General features: G+C 35.8%; 1 protein-coding gene across 8 annotated transcripts in view; it reads left to right on the top strand.

Annotated features, from left to right (window-relative positions):
• LOC138704971 (uncharacterized) overlaps nucleotides 1-21,684 on the top strand; it is a 157,604-nt gene that overhangs the window by 112,060 nt on the left and 23,860 nt on the right. For 7 of the 8 annotated variants that reach the window (XR_011333517.1, XR_011333514.1, XR_011333515.1 and 4 more), the window contains one exon: nucleotides 7,401-7,563. Coding sequence is in view for 3 of the 8 variants with exons in the window: in XM_069833454.1 (XP_069689555.1) it covers nucleotides 7,401-7,563 (163 nt within the window). In the remaining 5 variants the exon portion in view is untranslated. Of the gene's footprint in view, nucleotides 1-7,400; nucleotides 7,564-21,684 lie in introns of those variants that run through there. The other variant, XM_069833455.1, reaches the window with a different exon arrangement.

Here is a 21,684-nt window from a genome sequence, read left to right as displayed (position 1 = left end):
AATTATATCTTAAAATATTAAAAAGAGCAGATTTGTCTGCGTTTCTCGAATGCGCATCATCATTCTTTTCAGTGTCAATAATTTATTTTGTGTGCACAAGGTTGGAATTTTGGAGTAGAAAGGAAAGGAAGGAATCCGTGTTCCGAAATTTACCCGAACTTCTTTCTTCACAATGATGTCTGGAATCAGATCCTACAGTATGGCACAATCTTCGTGAATAACCCTAAATTCGTTGCGAATTCAGTATAAGTTTTCAAAGAACTAGACTACATCATATTGGGACAGGTATAGAGGAGAAGAGGTTAGAGCGGGCTCATTGTCCTAGGATTTACTACCCATTACAAACACATTAACTACTATGGATGAACCATAGGAGCAAGGTCTTAAATATTTAGTACTAAAAGGAAGGAGTTTCAATAAGCCTGCTGCTAATATAGACTATTTTAACATTAATGTCACTTTCAAGTGCTTACTTTAATAAAAATGAAAAACTCTACAAAGGCTAAGGTGGAGTCACGAAATTCCCGCAGTTCAGCATTTCCTTAATTGTGTAAAAACGAAACATGACAATTTGCGCTACATTTTTCTAGTTGTCAAAAAATATATACTGAGTAATTACTTTGTTTTAGAATTTAATTATGCAACAATCGTAAGAAATAAATGTTGTACTTTGACGCGTAAGTTTCGATCCCCCTTAGATCTGCATGTAACTTTTATTTTGCACAACAATTTTTACTTTTCCATTATTTTGTCATGTAACAATGAGAAAACCACACATCCTCAATTCATTTTAATTTCAAACAGCAATGGAAAATCATATTTCACATGTATACTTCGCACGAAAACATGACGACCTTCCCTCATCCCCTTCACCAGTTAACTGCAGGCACGCGCAAGGGATAAACCCTTAGCCGAGTTGCCAATTCTTGAAGTCATTGTGATTTGCGAACGTTTTTCAAACTGTGTTCCGTGAAACCGCGATTTTCAGAAAGACTATATTATCTTTGTAAATATACCTTAATTTATAATTACTAAAACAAAATTGGTATAAAAATGAACAAACTTATTTTAAAAACACTTTATATTTATATTTTCACTAACATGTTTTGCCTAAATAAACAAAAAAAATGCAGACTTCTATAATAAGTGTTAAATTCTCATGTTATTGAAGTTCCAGAATTTTATACTTAATTAAGAATGTTGCGCTGGTAAAATTTTCTAAAATTGTGATAATTGAATAGTTATAGAATTTATAGTACAAAAGAGTAAAGTTAGATTTTATCAGCTTCGCCTTGGGTGATAATTTCCACGAACGCATAAAATCTGTTTACTGTAGTGTGCTATACAATATTTTATTCATTACTGGTATGTAAATTTAATTTTAAATTGTAGGGCTTTTCTTTGTAATGTGTTGTTGGCGAAGAAGTTCATTTACATTCATTTTAATTAATGCTAATATGTTGGTTGTCATGTAGAGAGTGATTTAAAAACATTTAATTCACTGCTGTAAGTTAGAAAACTTTTAAGCACTGTTGTGAATAATGTCATATTTAGGTTGCTAAGGACGGTGTTGCTGTTGGCCATATCTCTTTCGCGTACTGTTCACATACTGTTCGGCGAAGTAAATCACGTATAAAATCGTCTATCTTACCGAATTCTGTTTTAATTTGTTTATTTTCTCTTTAGTTGGTATACTGTAATTCTTAATTTCTATGCCCATATATCCAACTCCGCCGGTTGCGTCCGATGTTAAGTGATTAAGATGTATACTTATTAAATTGCCTGAACTTTCGATTACTTTATGGATAGAATTTCTAACGTTAGACACAATTTTAACACTTTGTTTTTTTAGCTACGCTCCTCTGCAAACAAGATATTCTGTTTTCTTCGACGGTGTTATTTGTTGTTCTTGTCGTGATCTTCAGGTGTATCAGGAGGCCTAGCTGCGGATCATCTGCTCCAACACTCATTAATCATGGCCGGAATAAATTAGACATATTGAGGCGCACAACGGTATAAAACAACACGTCGACAAAGACACTGAGAACGGGTGAAAGCCATCAGGTAGAGGCAATGACTGTTAGATTTGGCAATGCTGGGATCTATTGTATTTCTGCCACGCGGCTAGGGGTTGAGTAGAGGATGGGGGTTTATGAGGGATTACCAATTCCAAGAAGAGAGGCCGTCATGTTTCCGAGCCAAGTATAATCCAGTTGTTGCATTGAAGTTACTTTCCTCTCAGAGCATTTTATATCAGTATTCATCAACTGTTTGATGTGAACACACAAAATTATAATGAGTAGATTTCTGTCAGCCGAAAGTTTTGATGAAATGGTTAACAACAGTGATACGGACAAGAGCGATTTAGATGAAGAAGATGAAGCCGCTGTCCAGTCTGACGAAGCAAAATTCGCGGATGTTATTTCTTCTTGAACTGTGAGAAGATCTAGTGAAATCTCAGATAAAAGAAAGGGTGAAAAACTTACAAGATTTACCTTCCATCAGCAACTTCAGCTACGGGGGATAATAAAAAAGGTGTTATCAGTGTGTAAGAGAACTGTCATCAAAGAAACTTAGAGACAACATGACAAAAACAACTACTGCTCTGAAGATGGCCACAACACAGCGGTCGAAACGTCAGCCAATAACACCAAGACAACGCGGTAGAAGCCCTGAAGCTTATCCACACACCATGTACACCAGCCGCGGAAGCCTAAGCGAACACTTAACTACTGTTTGTTCAAAGTGTAAGAAAAATATTTATAAAAATCATTGTGAAAAAAAAAATTGTATACAAGATTGAATGATTACGATGATTACGATGTGTGAAACTTTTGACAAGAACATTTTGATTATAAGTACCTACGATATCACAAAATTAGTCATTGTACCTATAGGGCCTACAGCAATAGCTACATGTTAAAGAAAAAATAATACAAATTGCAGTTAATATTACTAGAAATTCCATTTTTGTCAGTTAAGATCATTCTATGTATAAACCTTAATATAATATTAATAAATGTGAAATAGAAACCAGATTAAAGCATTTATACAGAAGAAAACAGAGTACGGGCAGTTTTTACCCTTTCATGGCCTAGGAAGTAATACATTTTTTGTTGGCCTTTGTAGGGTTCACATTAGAAATGATTACAATATACAGTAGATCTACACTTTGCCATAAATTAATACTGAGGTTATAGAATCAACCTTCTATATAATCCAGGAAACGACATTTCAGCTTTCTGTTTCAATGCATACTAAATTATTTCATTTAGGTGCGCCTTATAACTGTTCAAAAAATAAACTTTAAACTCTAACATCACTTGCAACGTGATAAAGGATTTGAATTGTTGCGAAACATGTAAGACATGTAGTTAAAAAAGTATGCGTCATCTTGGTGATATTCATTTTTCTCTTACTGTTTAACAGTTTTAAGATAAGTGTTACAGAAAAATTACTCTATAACTATCTCTCCAATATACTTAGGAGATTGGGGTTTATTGATCTATGGACTCTAATACCACGGGGAGAAAGCTTTATTTCTGTTGAGTATATATTAAAAGACCATTCAAAAGTCATATGAAACGTTAAAGTTTTATAAATATTGGGTCATTCCATGCAAAAAAAGTATGTTTTTGAACCATGATGTCTCAAAAGTTAAAAATATTGCAGTAGGTTATTTTGTATAATATTCTAAATATGAATTTCAAGCAACACTATATTTATAGCTTTTATAGTTCGGCAGCAATCAGAATTTAAAATATTGGTTTAACAAAGAACACGGTTTCATTCATTGAAGTTTTCTTACTATGTAAAGCAGGCCTGCAGAACTGTAGCTCTTGAGAGCGACTGCTTTCCTCCCCTTTCTTACCTCACCCACTTTTTCTACCTGTGCTATCACGGCGTTCTGTTACTCTCGGCTGCATCAACATTCATTCTCGGGGCGGAAGCCGATCATCCCCAATAGAAGTGGAGTGAGGCTAACGTCATAGTTCCCCTACTTGCGAGTTCTGCAGGCCTGATGTGAAGGAAGATGGAAAAATGATTTCAATGCAATTCGAAAAAGGAGAGCCTTGTTTATAAATGCCCTTAAAATAAAAAAGTATATTTTTTTTAATAGTTACCAACCGTAAAATAATTTTAAAAAATATATAACACAAAATGCAATTCATTTTTACAGACGAAAAAAACATGTGTTTAATGCTTTAGGGTATATTGATTCCGCTGTGAAAATTTCAGAATGTTGACTTAAATATCATGTCAGTTTTTAATAAAAATAACTCACCGTAACAAAGGAGCTTAGCAGGTAGGCTTTCCTGTCGTACAGAATGTTGCGCGATCTAGGTCAGGGAGACGGACGTTTGAGATTACTCATCGTTATGAAGTCTCATGAACACTGCGACCGCCACATATAGCAAGCTATTTTTAACCGTAGGAACAAAAATTAATAATTTTATCAATTTAATTATTCACAGGTTTTTTGCGATAAAGTCATAAAACTTGGGAGATGGATTAGGAATAAGATTTTTTTTTAATACGAATGAAATTCGCATGAATTTAATTTGTTGCAGTCGAATATGATACTATTTCTTTTTTTCAATGAGTTGTTTTTATGAGCATGCCTTAATATTATTCGGACTAGTCTTTAAGGCATTAAAATGTGGTTGGTTATTCAGGTTTACAATGGCGTCTGTTTAGTTTCGATGACACTTCATATGGGGTGTCTAGAATATTTGAAATGATTGATAACATGTAACTGCCACCCATTTTTCAGTCATTCGTATGACTAAAATATTAATGATATGGCGGTCATAATTGGCAGTTTAATTTATTTTCATAATAACATTATTATATTAAAAGCCCAAAAAAATTCATGACATCGCTAGCATATTCTTAAAATTTTGTATGAAATGACCCTATTGGAATATTGAAGTCGAAAAAACAAAATCTTCACTGCGTTGGGCATACATTGAGGGTTTACAGTTGTTACTTTTTATTTATTAAAATGTTAGGTCTAATTATTTTATTAGTTAAGTACTGCCACACAAATTTTGACGTTTCAAATCGTGCTTGTCACATTAAATTTTAGGATACTATGCTGTTATGAAAGCAATAGGAGTCTTTCTCAACGTTTGAAAAAATTTAAGAACATTTAAGAATTTAAGAAAAGACACATATTCCATTCGTAATTATGAGGTTTCAATCGGGAAATTTCATGAAACTGGTTCTGTTGTTAATACAGTAAGAAGAAATCTGGAAAACCAAAGGTAATAATTAATGTCGCTATTGCTGAAGTGCTTCGAACAAGTAATTAAATAATTATTATTGAAATATTAGTGCTAGTTAGGTGTCCAGGCATTTTCAAATGAGTTCCAGACTGAGGAATCACGATCTAAGTGCAAGATTATGCACTAACCCACATCTACATCTCAGTAAAACAGTTCATTACCAGGATCTTTGATGAGAATGTCATCAGTAGGCATTTTCCAACAATATGGCCTCCATGATCTCCGAGTCTTAATTGGCTTTAGGTTATGGAATTACCGTAATGAACGAGTTTTCATGGCATTTCCTGCAACTCTACATAAACTGAAAGATGTAATCTCGCAAGAAATTCGAAATATTCCAAACTTTTATATACAAATTCTGTGTATGGTGTCATATGTTTATTGCAAGATAATGATGGACATATTGGCAATTTTTATGTGAAAACTAAACCCCATCATTTCCCCATCATAATTACGTTATTGTTTTTTTACATAAAATATTATAGATCTACTATTTACGACGTTTTAAAATTTAAATTGACTTTGAATGACCTTACAAATTCTATCGTAACAAAAGTTGAATACCCTTCCGGAATAAGAGTACCTATATATCTCATGGTTTCCCTATGTACTTATATCCTTATTCCGGGGGTATTCAATTATCTCGAAATAACAAGGACAGACATAATACGAGCCAGGCATTATGGAATAATCCCGCTGATTACGGAACAGGTGGAAACACTAAATTTACGAAGATGATTAAAAAAGTAAGGCAACAAGAGCTCTCACGGGTGACATATTCTCCTCTTGTTCGAGTTTTTCGCCAGGTACGCAGCAGCAGACCGCAGGTTTATCACGTAGCCATTAGATGACGCATGTGTTGCGTCAGACCGTCGCAATATCAGTTGTAGGATGGCTGCGTGCACGGAAACATGGTCAAACTTGTAAGTGCGTAATGTGATTCGATTTTTGTGTCTGAAGGGCATCTCACCGTCAGAAATTCAACTTGTTGAAGTTATGGTTTGAATGTCATGTCATGGAAACAGGTGTGGTGCACTGAGTTCGATAACGGTACGACAGATGTGCAAGGTGACCAACGATGCGGCTGGACAAGCACGTCTACCACAGATGACTATGTGTGTCATATTGAAGGTCAGATTCAGGACGATTTTCGCATTCGACTTGGCGACATTGCTAAGAATATCAATGTCTGTGTCCAGTATGCACACTACCGTTTATGAGCAGCTGCGATACCGAGAAACGTGTTCACGGTGCGTGTGAAGGCAACTTACAGAAGATCACAAAGTCACGCGGACGGGATTGTCTCATGCACTTGATGCGGTTTCTTGAGGAAGGAGTGCCGTTGCTGCACTGTATCGTTACGCGAAACGAAGCAAGCACCCGTGTCATGGAAACACGCATCGTAAGCACCTCGCTAGAAATTCCGTATAACTCCATCCGCGAAGAAAGTTATGAGGATTATCTTTTGGAACCGCAAGGGAGTGATTCTGGTTGACGTCCTCACCAGGGGAGTGAATGCTCTCAGTTATTGTCACAAACACAAACTGGAACGTTTGCGAGAGGCAATTCGCCGAAAACGACCTTTACTTCTCTCAACAGGCATTGCTGCATAGACAACACCAGAGTACGCGTAGCCAAGAGCACGCATGAACTGTTAGGCGCTTCCGGTGGGAGGTACTAGACTATTATCCCTACAGCCTCGACCTGGCGCCCACTGATTTCCACACCTTCAGAACGTTGAAGAAGCACTTGGGTAGTAAGCGATTCAACACCGATACAGACTTTCAGCAAGTCTCCATGACGTGGCTTCAGTGACCTGACTCAGATTTTTTCAATTCCGACATCGATGCCTTGGTCTACCGTTGGAACAAGCATTTGACAAGCATGATGACTATGTTCAAAAGTAATGTGTACCAAATGCCCTACCACTGTGTATAAGCATATCTGCCTGTGTAATATAGTTCGTCCATGGGAGCTAATGTTACGTTACTTTTTGAAGCACCCTTATATGTCCTTATAGTGTGTTACACATTTGGTTTCTTTAGTCTTAAAAAATATGTAACTGTTCAGTCTAAAGACTATGTTTTAATCACACGTCATATTGTATTTCAGGCACTTGCAGGAGGATCACTGCTGTATGTAACAGTATATGAAATAATGTCCAGAGAGCGACTGAAGTGGGATCGTAGAGTTCAACAAAGATATGCAGGACTTGTGCAGTTTGCAGCAGTTGCGGTTGGATTCACTGTTATGTTTCTTGTTGACAAATACATAGGTGAGGCAAAAGCATTTAAATCTTTATCTTAGTCCGTTAACAACAGAAGTGCAGTCAGTCTACAGTCTAAAGGCTCATTTACAATGAAAATTAAACATAACGTAAGCGTTAACCTAAGAATATAAACGTTACGGTAAAATCAAAAAGTCATACCATCATTCACGATGGGAACATAAACATAACAGCAAACATACTTGGTAACCATGGAAACATAACAACGACGCCATTTCCTCATATTCTGTCGCATACTTCAGCGCTCCATGATTGTGTTCTGTTTGCAAATCACGTAAGCATAAGCATGAAAGTTTGGAGTTTGCAAACTTTCATGTTAACGTCTTACGATAATGTTTATGTCAATGCTTATGGGAATCATTGTGAATGATCCCATTTGGTAACCTGGGCGCAAACTTCTATGTTTATGTTATGGTTCTGTTTAATTTTCATTGTGAATGGGCCTTAATACTCTGTATTAAGGGGCCTTAATACTCTGTATTAAGCATATATATGAACAGTTCACTGCAAAAAGGAAGAATGTCGTAAATTTGTGAAAAATGATATCAAGGTTCAGTACTATAGATCAAAGGGAGTAGAATACAATACACTTTGTTGCATTGCAAGAAAGATGATAGTTCCAGATCTACATCGTGTTGACGAATTGGTATACAACACAAAAAGGGGAAATGTCAGAGCGAAACAGTATAAAAAAAGAGAATGTCATGTAGTTACATTGGCATCTATACGAAGCGACTAAGGACTCGTTTGTTTACGAGAATTATTTGTTCGTAGTGATGTGTAGACATTTTCTATTGTTATTTTTTAAGATTTAAAATCACATTTAAATGACATGTTCGGAATACAGTGAAGGTGAGTGCAGCAGTCTGAAGAAAATAAACACAGGTAAAAAGAAACGTAAAAGTTACGATAGAAGTAATGATGTAATGAAAACGTTGAGGTTATCAACGCATGAAACTGGAGCAGACTGCAAATGCAAACGTTATCGGTGTTTTGAGGTAATTCCGCAACAAGAAGTTATGCATTATTAAAGACTTTAACGCTTTAGGATCTGTGGATAAACAAAACGCATATCTATGTGGATTAATAACCGTTCATTAAATTCGGAATCGTCATCATCATCTTCACTTCATGGTTTAGGCTTAGTGCCTGTTCCGTCTTCACATTTTATTCAGTTCCACCTGTTCCTAGGACGTCCGACATCTCTTTTGCCTTTAGGTTGGTACTGTTGTATCAGTGCTGGAATTCTTTCATTATCCATTGGAGATAGGTGTTCTTTCCACATTCCTTTATAATCTTCAACTTTATCGTTTATGTTGTATATATTTAATTCTTTACGGATATACTCATTTCTTATCAGATCCCTTCTTGTACATCCCTTTACTCTGCGAAGAAACCTCATCTCTGCAGCCTGTAATTTACTTTTATCTCGTTCTTTAATTATCCATGATTCGCTTCCATATGTCAACACAGGTACTGCCATAGTTTTATAGAACTTTAGTTTTGTTTCTTTTCTAGTTTTATTTTTTAGTGTTCTATTTATTGTTCCGCATATCCACTGAAATTTGCTTATTTTGTTGTCAATATCTCTATCTACATCATAAGTTATGTTACAACCTAAATAATCAAAATGAGATACTTCTTCTATGGGCTTATTATCAACTATTATTCTTGTACGAATTGAAAATTTACCACTGTGGGCCATTACTTTAGTTTTATGAGTTGATATGCTCAAATTGTAGTCTTCTTTTCCTAGTAGGTGTAGTTTGTGAATGGCATATTGCAATTTTTCTTCACTGTCTTGTATTAATGTTACATCATCGGCAAACATTACAATATTTAAAAATGTATCTTTACTAATCTTTATACCTGGATTCACCTCCATTTTCCATTTTTTAATTAAGTCATCTAGATATATGTTGAAGAGACTAGGTGATAGGCTACAACCTTGTCTGAGTCCTTGATTTATTCTTATTTCTTCTGTTTTCGATGTTCCTGTGTTTATTATTATCTTTGTATCTGTGTAGAGGCATTTTATTATTTCTATCAAATGTGGAGGGTAACCTTTATTATACATTATTTTCCATAATTTGGATCGTTCTACACAATCAAAAGCTTTATCGAAGTCAACGAAAGCTATGTGCGTTTCTAGATTGACTTCTCGTCGTTTCTCTAAAATTCTCTTTATACTAAAAATATTGTCACTGCATGAGCGCCCTTTTCTAAAACCCATCTGCTCTTCTTCTAGATTACTTCAGATATCATTTTTAGGCGATTATTAATTATTATTTTAGTATATATTTTACAAGTAGTATTTAAAAGGCTTATTCCTCTGTAGTTTTTACAATTATTTCTTTCTCCTTTTTTAAAAAGTGAAATTACTTCTGCTACTTTCTAAGTCTTGGGAATTGTGTAACTTCTCCAGCATTCATTTAGTAAATGTAGTAGTCTCAAATGTAGGATTAAACCTCCATATTTCAATAATTCAGTATTTATGCCATTGGGTCCACAAGCCTTTCTATTTTTCATATTGCCTAGTGCTGTTTTCAGTTCTTCTAATGTAATTGGATCGACCGAGGCATCATAGCTGGGTGTATTTTCTTCTATTTCCATTCCTGAATTTTCGTTGCACCACAATGATCTATAATGTCGCTTCCACTGCTCTTTGTCTATTACATTTATATTTGCTGTATCTCTTTCTGATTGATTGAGATGCTTCATAATTTTATAAGACATAGTTTGTCGACCATGTACATCGTTTTCAATCTGTGTTATAAATTGATCCCAAGATTCTTTATGTGCATTTGTTATTAATTTTTTGGCATGGTTTCGTTTTTGCTTGTACTGTTCTTTAGATTCTTCAGTTTGCATTTGTAGAAATTGTATGTATGCTTTTCTTTTTTCATTCACTGCTTGTTCTATGGTTTCATTCCAAATTCTTACATCTGCCTTTTTCCTTATGTTCTTCTTCTTTCCAATTGCCTCATAGGCTGCTTTTTCTATACACATTTTTGTATTTTCCCATTCTTCTTCTATATTATTGCTTGTTATGGTTTGTATTAAATGCTCTTGTATTCTTCTCTGATAAAGGTTTCTAATAGACTCTTGTTGTAGTAAATATACTTTGTATACATCCTGTGATGATTTTTGTACCTTCTGTTTAAATTTTTTCCACTTTGCCATCAATATAATGGTTCTGATGACTAAATAATGATCAGAATAGATATCACTTCCCCTGTGGACTTGTACATCTTGAACTTGATTTTTTATTTTCTCGTTTGCTATAATGTAGTCTATGGGTGATTTATTTCCCCTTTCGCAACGTGTATATTTATGTATTTCTTTTTTCTTGAAGAATGTGTTCATTATTTTCAACTTATTATATGTTGTAAACTGCCTCAATTCTTCACCATTGTAATTTATGTGTTGCTCTCCATATGTTCCAACTACTCCTGGTATTGGTAAATTATCTACTCTTGCATTTATATCGCCACCTATTAAAATATTATCTGATTTATTGATTTTGTTGAGCACCTCTTGCAGTTCGTCATAAAAAATTTTTGTATCATCCTTTCTTCCCTCTTGGGGGGCGTAAACCCCAACAATTGTTAAATACCCTCTATCAATTTTAAATTTGCATGTTATTATTCTCTCATTTATAAAACAGTAACTTATAATTTTATTTTTCCATTTGTTATTCATTAAGATAGCTACGCCACATTGGGCATGTACGCTCTGAGGAACACCACTGTAAATCATCGTATAGTCTTTTAATTATAACGATTCTTCGGAATCGTATACCACGAGACTCAGAAGAAAATGTTTTGTTCATCAGAGTGAGAACCGTCGAAGAAGATGGTACTAAAGGAATTACCGTATGCTATAAGACATTCCTGTCCTTATATGGCATTGCCAAGAAACACATTCAGAATTTAAAAGAAACTCAAAAAACTACTTGGACACCACCGTAAGATCGGCGAGGGAATTAATATGACCACAAACATTGCAAAAAACCAAAAGATGTCGCAGACAGTGTGATCAGACATATCAACTTAACCTATTCAAGGGACGGCAGAGTCATTACAGTAGAAACAGAAGTGAGAGAGTTTATCTGCCAGATACACTAAATATTAGTCAAATGTATGAAGTGTACAAAGAAGAAAAACTGCCACCTATTTCATATGAATATTACGGGAAGATCTTCAATACGAGATTTAATATCGCATTTGGCTATCCAAGCTTCTATACATGCAGTGCATGTGATAAGTACCAGGCTAATGCAAAGGCGCTTCAACAAAAGTTATTCGATTCTTCCCTTCCTCATCAGGAGATGAAAAATGCAACATTGAGAATTAGATGAAGACAGCACAAGTGGAAAATGAAGTTCATGAGCATAAAGCCGAAGTATTTATAACAGAAAACGAAGCAAGAAAGAATAGCCTGAAGAATGGAATGTACGAAGCTATTGCTTTTGATTTTCAGAAAAACCAATATATGCCTAACCTTACAACGAACGATGTGTAATATAGACAACTATCATTCTATTCCTTTAACATCCACACTTTGTCCAAGGGATATTTTAGTTTTCTTCTGATATCCTGAAACAGTAGGGAAAAAAGGTTCTGATAAGGTGGCTTCATTCCTTCATCATTCTATTTTTAATATTTTGTATACCAAAGTGAAAAATCTTGAGGTGTTTTGTGATAGATACTCCGGTCAAAACAAAAACATTGTGTTTTCTGGTTTTCCCATTATGTGGTGCATGCTGCTCGGAGACTAGATTGCATTAAAGTAACATTTCCCGTTCGCGGCCATTCTTATTTAGAATGCGACCGAAACATGGCTCTCATAAACCAGAAATATCCAGGAGAATTGCCAGAATATTGGATAGAAATATTTGCGAGTGCTCGCATGAAGCCATCTCCTTAACATGTTGTTCATGTTGAGCAAGCTATGCTGAGAAACTGGACACTGTACTTGACACCATTGTTTACGAAGACCTGCCCGATTGCGACAAGACTTATCACTGAAATTGTTTTTTCGGTTAATCATCCTTGTCTAGCAGAGTATAGATCCACATATAATGGAATGTGGGTAACTACAGTCATAGTTCCAACAAATGGCTTGTCCACACCTGTGGAGTAACCGCTAGCGCGTCTGGCCGCGAAACCAGGTGGCCCGGGTTCGATTTCCGGTCGGGGCAAGTTACCTGGTTGAGGTTTTTTCCGGAGTTTTCTCTCAACCCAATATGAGCAAATGCTGAGTGACTTTAGGTACTGGACCCCGGACTCATTTCACCGGCATTATCACCTTCATCTCATTCAGACGCTAAATAACCTAAGATATTGATAAAGCGTCATAAAATAGCCTAAAAAAACAAATGACTTACACAAATAAAGGATACTCAATTACGAAGTGGAGAGTTCCTCCTGCCTGAGAAACTTCTTACTTTTAAACTTTTCTAAAAGCTGATAAGTAGTGATAACAATAATAGTTCCTTTTATTTCAGATGTGTTACCAATTTCATGGGATAAATTCAAAGATTTGCAACTCCTCAAGCAGTTTTGTTGTGCAGATGCAAGAGAATATTACAACAAACTCTCACGCAAAGGTTGTTCAATGTGAACTACATAGAGTAAACAGATCTTTGTAAGATTACTGAAATTCCTCCTTTTTGTTATTTATTCTTTGCATTAAATTTTGACATTCCTCTTTTTTGTCATTTATTGTTTGCATATATTGATGAAAAATTATTCTGGTTACTTGGACTGGTTAACAAGAGCCACAGTTTACTACATATAATTTCTGTATGTTGAGTTGTGTGAAAAATAAATACACGAGTTATATTTGCTCAATATTGTGTAATACGGTTTCAAATTTTAAATTTAATTTCCTGCAAAATGAAATAAATTCGATATTCCTCCTTTTTGCAGTGGACTCTTCATATTGTTTTTAACTTCAGGTATTTTCCACTAGAGTATGGGAGAAAAATCCAAGGGGAGAACTGACTGTATCTTAGAAAGTAAAATAAATCTACTGAAGAATAAAAGTCATAAAAAACAATAGTTCACCATTTTAATTATAATTTCTGGCTTAGTTTCTTCATGAGTGATGCCTTATAGGTGTCACTTATGAGTTTCAAACCTTCTTCGGATTGTTGACTAACAACGAAACAAGTACACACGGTACTATTTTCAAAAGAGTATTCTCGTACGACATATATTAAAATTTGCATTTTCTTCTTCATACTTAATCAATCTGTTTACTTCTGCCAACATGATATAATAGTTACTTGCAACATGCAAATAATGACATATTTATGGATAAGTAAAAAATTAATATTCGGTTGTTGGGCAACAAATCGTTTACTCAAAACTTCCAAAATTAATCAAAATAAATATAATACTGAATCATAGAATTGACATGTGCTGTGGTTTATTCTACATCCTCCTCACCCTGGTCGATATCCAAGGGAATCACCAGCAGATCATACTTCCATCTACTTGTCGAAGTTTGATCGATCTTGTCCTGCCATCTCTTCCCTGATGCTCGTCTTCAACTCTTCCTCTTTTCCACATCATTCGTGGCCGGATGTCCTCGTGAATAAGAACTACATCTTCTGCCTTGAGTGTTGGACTGGTCTTTGGTTGATGTTTTACTTCATGGTAAGTACGAAGTTGGAGAAGATATTCATTCTTCCATCTTTGACAGAAGTGTTCAGTGGTCTTTTATTTTAATTTAAATTTCTTTGGATAAGTCAGAATTCATAGGTGGTTCAGATCCGTGTGGGATAGTTGTTAATCTTTCACCATTTATAAAGTGAGATGTTGCCATAAATCAAAACTACCACCACTCTGTATGATCTATGAAGAATTTAGAACGCTTCAGTTCCAGTGAGAATTGTATTTAGTCTTTCATCAATTTACTGTATGTACCTCCTAATGCCTTCCTGAAACATCTTTTGGTGGACCATATCGTCTGTTCCCACCATCCTCTCCACCAAGCCGCTTGTGATGTTATTAATTTCCACTTTGTGCCATGATGTATATGATATTGATGAGTCTTACAGTGTTGTAATATTTCATACGGTCGAATAAGCTCTCTGTTTGCAGCTTAGAAGTTCTGGTAGTCTCCTTTCTCGTACTTTCATCTGGAGAGTGAAACGGCTCTTTTTCCCTCTTCAGTGCTGTAGTTGTCTTGACGTTCTTAGAGAAGTGCGGAGTCTTCAGCAGTAAGAACACGATTTTGTGTTCCTCGGATCCCTATTGACTCTAAATCTCGTAGTTATCTTGTAGTGTCGTCTGACAGTGCGTGTTCTTCAGTGAAATATGATGAAGCATTGTACGGTCAGTAACGGTATCTGAGCGACTGTCACTTAGATCCAACCTAATAGTGATGGAATCAATACATGTGATGAAGAAATGCATATTGGCTGTTATAATTTCATAATTTTTTAGTAATGATCTGTTCCAATAGGCCTAAGTATCTCAAATGGAAGATATTTTAGTTCCCTTTTCGGATCAGTTAATAGGAGTTTGTGAGTGCAGACAAACGCTTCTATATTTTCAGGAACAGTAGAGTGTGATGAGTAAGTATTGGTACTCTCGAAAGCAGTAAATGAAATATTTATTTCTGAAAAGCCTATCAGATCAAAGTTGACAAGTTTTCGGGACGCTGATGTAATAGACGTCGATTCAAAGGATATCACCACTAGATATTGTTAATAATTATCTTCAAATGTAGAGATTCTACTAAAGATTTGCTGATACAGGTAAACTGACTTCCAGGTTCCAGAATGCATCTAGTGAGTTTGGAATTTTGTGTCGGATCTTTGACCCAAACCAAAGCTGTCTGAAGATCAAAATAGTTTGAATTCTTTTCCACTATCTTTTCTGCAGAGGTATTTAACAAATGAGTTCGGTCAGAAATTGAAGCATGATGATCTTATGCAAATCTAGTCTTTCAGGTAAAGCTCCCTGTAAAGCAGATTTGAATAATTTCAAGGTAAAAATTGTTCCCGGGCCGGGTATCGATCCCGGGACCTCTGGTTGAACGTACCAGCGTTCTACCAACTGAGCTACCCGGGAACTCCACCCGACACCGTCTCAACTTTTCCCTTTATATCCACACAACTCGCGTGGGCTGACGAAACGCTAGAGACCCACATCGAGCGCACACAAACTCTGTGTGACTTGGAATTGTGGTTTTCTGTTAACGTACACAGTGACGTATATATTATGCAAATCTGTCTTTCAGGTAAAGCTCCCTGTAAAGCAGATTTGATCGATCGATCCCCGGCCCCGGAACAATTTTTCCCTTGAAATTATTCATGATGATCTTACTTACATTTTGCGCAAGCGGCCTTGATTTTCTTGAAGCAATCTTTAACTGCATGTCCTCGTTTTAAACAAAGGAATCATCTATTTGCAGTCTGTAATTTCTCAGATCTGTCACCTCGATTTGGTACTTGGAGAAATTCCTGTGCCCAATGGCCTCGAATCTCACAAGAGACGCAGAATGCTGTAGGAGTCTGTTTATTCCTCCGTTTACCCCTCTTCTGTTTAGCATTTACTTGAAGAGTAGCGGCGGTGCGTATATATTCACCACGTCGACTGACGAGTACTTTGGGTACTGAGAGAACTCTCCACTTAATCCAGGATTTCCATTAATGTCGTGATGTTGCCTTCTGGTATGTTTTCTTTCTTCGCATTAATGGCCCAGCGTAGACATATTTCAGCAGGGAATGCGCGTAACAGTTTTGGAGTTAACACTCATCCACAGAGGTCTATATCCTCTCCTAAAGTGCTTGAATACAACGATGAGATTCCAGGTCAGAGGTCTGCATTGGAGTTAAATCGCTCGCTTGAATTCCGTCGAGTGTCGCGCACTCGAGAGAGATACGATCTGTCGTAACACGCTCGTAAGAAACACGAAGTACAAAGTCATCTCACCGACATTTTTTATCTTGTATGGAAGGCGACAGATAAGATACACAGATGTCTTGGTCACACCGTAAAAAATAAGGATTTATTTTCTGCGTTTATGACAAACGTCTAATGGAACGGTGCTGCAACGGAAAATGAAATAATTTTAGAAAAACGTTTTGTAATACTTTTTTGTTAGCTATTTAGTTATAACGTAGAATCTCAAAGGAAATTTTAATCTGTCAGTTATTGTGCTGTGTGGAAGAGTTTTTGAATGTTTATTGAGACTGACTGAACGTAACACAGTACAAATAATTGTAATGTTTTAAGTTACTTAGAACCTTAGGATACTTCAAGTATTTCATATTTAGTTCAAGGAAAGACTAAAATATGGTATACAAAAAAGAGGGATTGAAATAAAACTAATTTACGTGTCCAAATTGTGATATTAAATATACATTTCCCTTCCGTCATTTTTAAGTGTTTGCAATATAACAACATAGACTAAAACAAAGAATACTTGAAACACTAGTTGATAGAATAAGTCAACTTAAACTATAAAGAAACACTAGTTGATGGAATAAGTCAACTTAAACTATAAAGAAACATATTTCTTCAACAAAAATATTCCCACGTTAATTTAAAAAAAACCACATCGATAGCCTATGACATTTTCATGGAATCGCTCTTTTATATGAAATGGCATATAATCAGATCTTTCTGGACAAAATTTACACACGTGTCTTCAGATGAGTTGTAGCAGAAGAGAATAACGAGAAAGTTGAACAATGTTTACAATAAACGTAACCCAACATTTTATCATCCTGTGAAGTCACAAGTAAGAATTTGTCCCACACATCACTCTTCATCAGGGGCGGCCGGTCCTTAGGGGCCACCGGGGCCGTGCCCCATCAATATTTCGTCCCCCATAATTTTTTCTTCCGCATTTAAAATACGTAAATTTTGTTCAAGACAGTGTACTGGATCCATAATTGTTTCAGTAAATTTCATCACATTATGCGATGTATGTCAATAAAACGTCAAAGATTGTATGACACTAAATATTGTGAGCTTGGGCCCGTATCAAAGGGCCCCATAACTTGAATCACTTTAGCGCTCAACTGCTATGGTGCGCGGCAGCAATGTCTCATTCGCTACCGACGGAAATTCACGAAGTGTTACGAAGTTACCGTTACGTGTATATGCTTCGTTGGGGACCGTCCAAGCTGGCCCACCTGACGGACGGAAGCAACTTACTGTCGCAGATCTGTGAACAACTGCACAGTTAGTGGTCTGAGTGAGGTTCTAATACATAGTCTACAACTTTCCAATTTAGAAAATAAACTCATAGCTCAAACATATGATGGTGCTGCAGTAATGAGTGGAAACCAGGTCGGGTCCAGACTTTGATGCAGAAAATATTTCCTTATGCGAAATTTGTTCACTGCTACGCCCACCAACTTAATTTAGTTTAAAAAAAAAATACATGTTCTTAACGCATTAAATCAGTGACGTTTTTTTTGCAAATATTACTGGATTCATAGCATTCTTCTCCACTTCACCTAATGCAGTGACCTACTGCGATCTGTGTGCAGTGAGCACATACCAACCATTTCCTCAAAACGATGGATCTTTCAGTCCTGAGTTGTATCCTCCGTTAAGGGAAATAAAGTGGAGCTATTTAAATGCTTCGAAAGGATTGAAGAGGGAGATGGCTCAAATGAATGGAATGATATAACAGTAAGAGAAGCTTTTGGTTAAAAAAAAACTTGTTAAATAATAATGATAATCAATTTTTGTTTTTCTAAATGTCTTTTATGACTTAATGAAACATGTTGATATATTATACAGAATAATAAAGATGCAAACTGCAAATAGATTGAGAATATCTGACGCATTACAACATTTTGAGTCAGCTGTAATAGAAATAAGATATAACACTAACAGATGTGAAATAAATATCGATGATGAAGAAGAATGTTCGTTTCCTCCAATAAAAAGGCTGAAACTCAGTAGGCAAGTAAACTGTCGGCAGATGCCAAAGAAATATGAGATATCATTATCAACCAATTCAATTACGTTTCCTGCAATCACATTATATTTGGCAGCTTTAATATGCTTGATCCAAAGAAATTAGATTCATATAGGGATAAGTGCCCCACCGACCTGGCTAATATTTTCGTAAAAAATTACTGTCCTTTAATTTTGAAAGAAAAAAAAATAATGAACTATCAGTGATCTATCGAACTGATACATTTAAAGACATTTCCTCTGTGTGTGATTTGTTCAGTTTTTTGTGGATTACTGCTTTGAAAATTCATTCTCTGAAGTGGGAAAAGCCCTTCGAATCGCACTAACAACACCTGTTTCAACAGCTGTGTCAGAAAGGAGTTTTACCACATTAAACAGGATAAAAACATTTCTCACAAACACCATCGGTCAAGATAGGCTGAATTCGTTGGCTTTCTGTTCTATTCTTAAGGAGCATCTCCATCAAATTCCGAACTTAAGAACAGGATCATCGAAATGTTTTGCCAGAAAGGACAGACGAGCACATCTTCTTTGTAAATAATTCCGTAAATTGGTGAGTTTAAAGTTGGATTTGCGTTATTATATAGGTGGTAGTTTTAGTTATATTATTTTAAGGAGAAACAATTAACTAAAATGAAATAAAAAATCTAGGTGCATTGTTTAATGAATATCGCAAAATTTGTGAAATATCTGGTCCCACCAATAAAAATGATCACGAGCCGCCACTGTTCTTCATACCTTCTTTAAAATTTAACTTGTATTCTTTGTTGAGTAATTTCAACTACATCTTTTAGCTAGCGCTCCATTTGTGACAGTGTACTTAATTGCCAGTATCAAGAATGAATGTCTAACGCTCGGCTTATACCGTTCAAGGATTTAACGCTCGCGAACTTTTACCCATCATGCTTGTGCGCTACCTATCGGATTATGCTATGAACTAATTGGCGCTTGATTTAAAACGTTCGATGTAGACTATCCAGGTACAGGAAATTTAGTTCATCTGGATTATACAACTGGAATGGCTTTAAGTTGTCCAAATTGTCAAAATGGGATTGAATAATACGATTTTTATTGCCATATCTTGCTACGAGTATCCTCTTTACTTATGCGGTGATACTGCAGGGGCGTATTTTGCGGGCTACCGGGGCTACCGGCGGTAGCCCAAGGAAATTACAAAAGAAAAAGTTTATAATATAACATAATGTAATAATTTTGTATTATTAGTTTTACCATAGTAATTAAAATTAAAGTAATTGTTAGATATATTTTGTGTAATAATAGGGTCAGCGGTAGCCCAAACCCTTTAACCAGTATACGCCACTGGGTGATAGCTATACCATCAACTAATTGTTTAGTTTCCCCCTCTAAATATCCGTGTAAGAACACTTGTTTATAATTATGGACACTGATGGATTTAAGTCTATAGAGATCTCAAACTGTTCCCAAAATCTAGGCCAGGTTTCTGTATCACCACTGAATGGGTCCAGTTTGACTGTTGGTAGCTTCACGTGTGTGAATGGTCTTTCAAACGCTTTGCTGCAGCTGCTGAATGTGGCGTCATCTCTTGTTTCATCTTCTCAAACCCTTAGCTTTCTGAATTGCTCGCTTCGCTTTATCCAAATATTCCTCACAACAGTTCACGTCAGTTTCGTACTCTCCATCACCGAACATCCTAACAGATCTTGGATAGAATCATCAAGAAGAATTAAATTTTGCATGGACTCCTGTATGGGATCATGATAATACTCAATGTCGTCTGTCACTTGTGGTAGAATCATGGAATGTATTTATTACAGATAGAAAACGCTTTACAAAAGAGTGTTGTGTGGTACGTTTACGTTTTAGTTTCCTAAGTTATGTAATATCTGTCATTTTGTGTAGAACTTCCATAAATTATTACTGGATATAAAATGTTCGTTACATCGATAGATATTGTGTCGCTCTTATACTTGCTTGAATCACCTAGGTATTTTTTCGTCAGTAATGCAGCCTCCCTTGTAGACGTGGTGTCTTTAGTAATGCAGTACTTCAAAATACAGATAAGCAATATAGTGCGACTTATTACATGTGTTGCAAACTGGCGAATGCGCCGCGTCGGGCCCAGATTTGACCAATAGACGCGATGTAGTTCTAACGATGAATTCACAGCGTCTACAAGTTTCAACTCAGAATATATAGCAGACGTGTTACATGATGTTCCAAAAGTCGTTTGCACTAGTTTGTCGGGTAAATGACTTGCTTCTTCCCGAGTGTTCGGCACCAGAAATATGTGGGGTAACTCACGACTGTGTTCCACTCTGACATACTGCCAACTTTATTAACCAAAAGAAATACAATATTAAATCATAGGATTGACAACAGATGGTGTGTCCTGTTTGAATCTCCAACACGGTTGTACAGTATGTCATACACAGTATATAACAGTGTTGTTTGTATAGTTCTGTTTTCCAAATAAAACTCTAATAGACTATCTCATGAAAATATATAATTTAATTTATTTTCATATGCGAGAACTATTACACGTGGAATTTTGAATATATTAAAATAAAAAAAATAAAATATGAACTTCTGAATACATTAAACAAAAGAAAATAAACAAAAAAAAATTCGAATTTCTATGTAACAGTCTTGTTTGTACACTTTGATCATTTACACTTTTTAAAAACAATTATTATCTTGTATCGACTTTGTTATTGCTGACCATCTCCTTCTCATTCATTTTACCCAGTTTTTACACTGTTATGGTTTGATTGTAGCCCATTTTTCTCCCACGACACGTTTGAAACCCTCTACGGTTGTACACTTCTACTTTCTCACATTCCTTTTCAAAATTTCCAAGAAATGTTCAATGCGGTTTAACCCTAGTGATCGAGGAAGTGTTCGCAATTGTTGGGATATGTTCCATATGAGCCAATCGTTATTGATTTGATCAGTATGTTTACAGTCATTGTCTTGTTGGAACATACAAACAAGTGGCATCCCATTTTTTGTGCACCCTGCCTAACATTTGACCTAAAAAGTTATTGTACACATACTTATCCATAATCCCATTCGCAGTTGGGTTTTTCTCGGAGTTCTTCCTTTTCCCCATATTAGGCATCTACATCATTCCATCAACATTTCTCCATTTCGTCATCATTTCATAGCTTTCGCC

The sequence above is a fragment of the Periplaneta americana genome, chromosome 8, assembly GCF_040183065.1.
Source record: "Periplaneta americana isolate PAMFEO1 chromosome 8, P.americana_PAMFEO1_priV1, whole genome shotgun sequence".
In the NCBI taxonomy this organism is placed as follows: domain Eukaryota; kingdom Metazoa; phylum Arthropoda; class Insecta; order Blattodea; family Blattidae; genus Periplaneta; species Periplaneta americana.
This window is presented reverse-complemented; position numbering and strand designations above follow the sequence as displayed.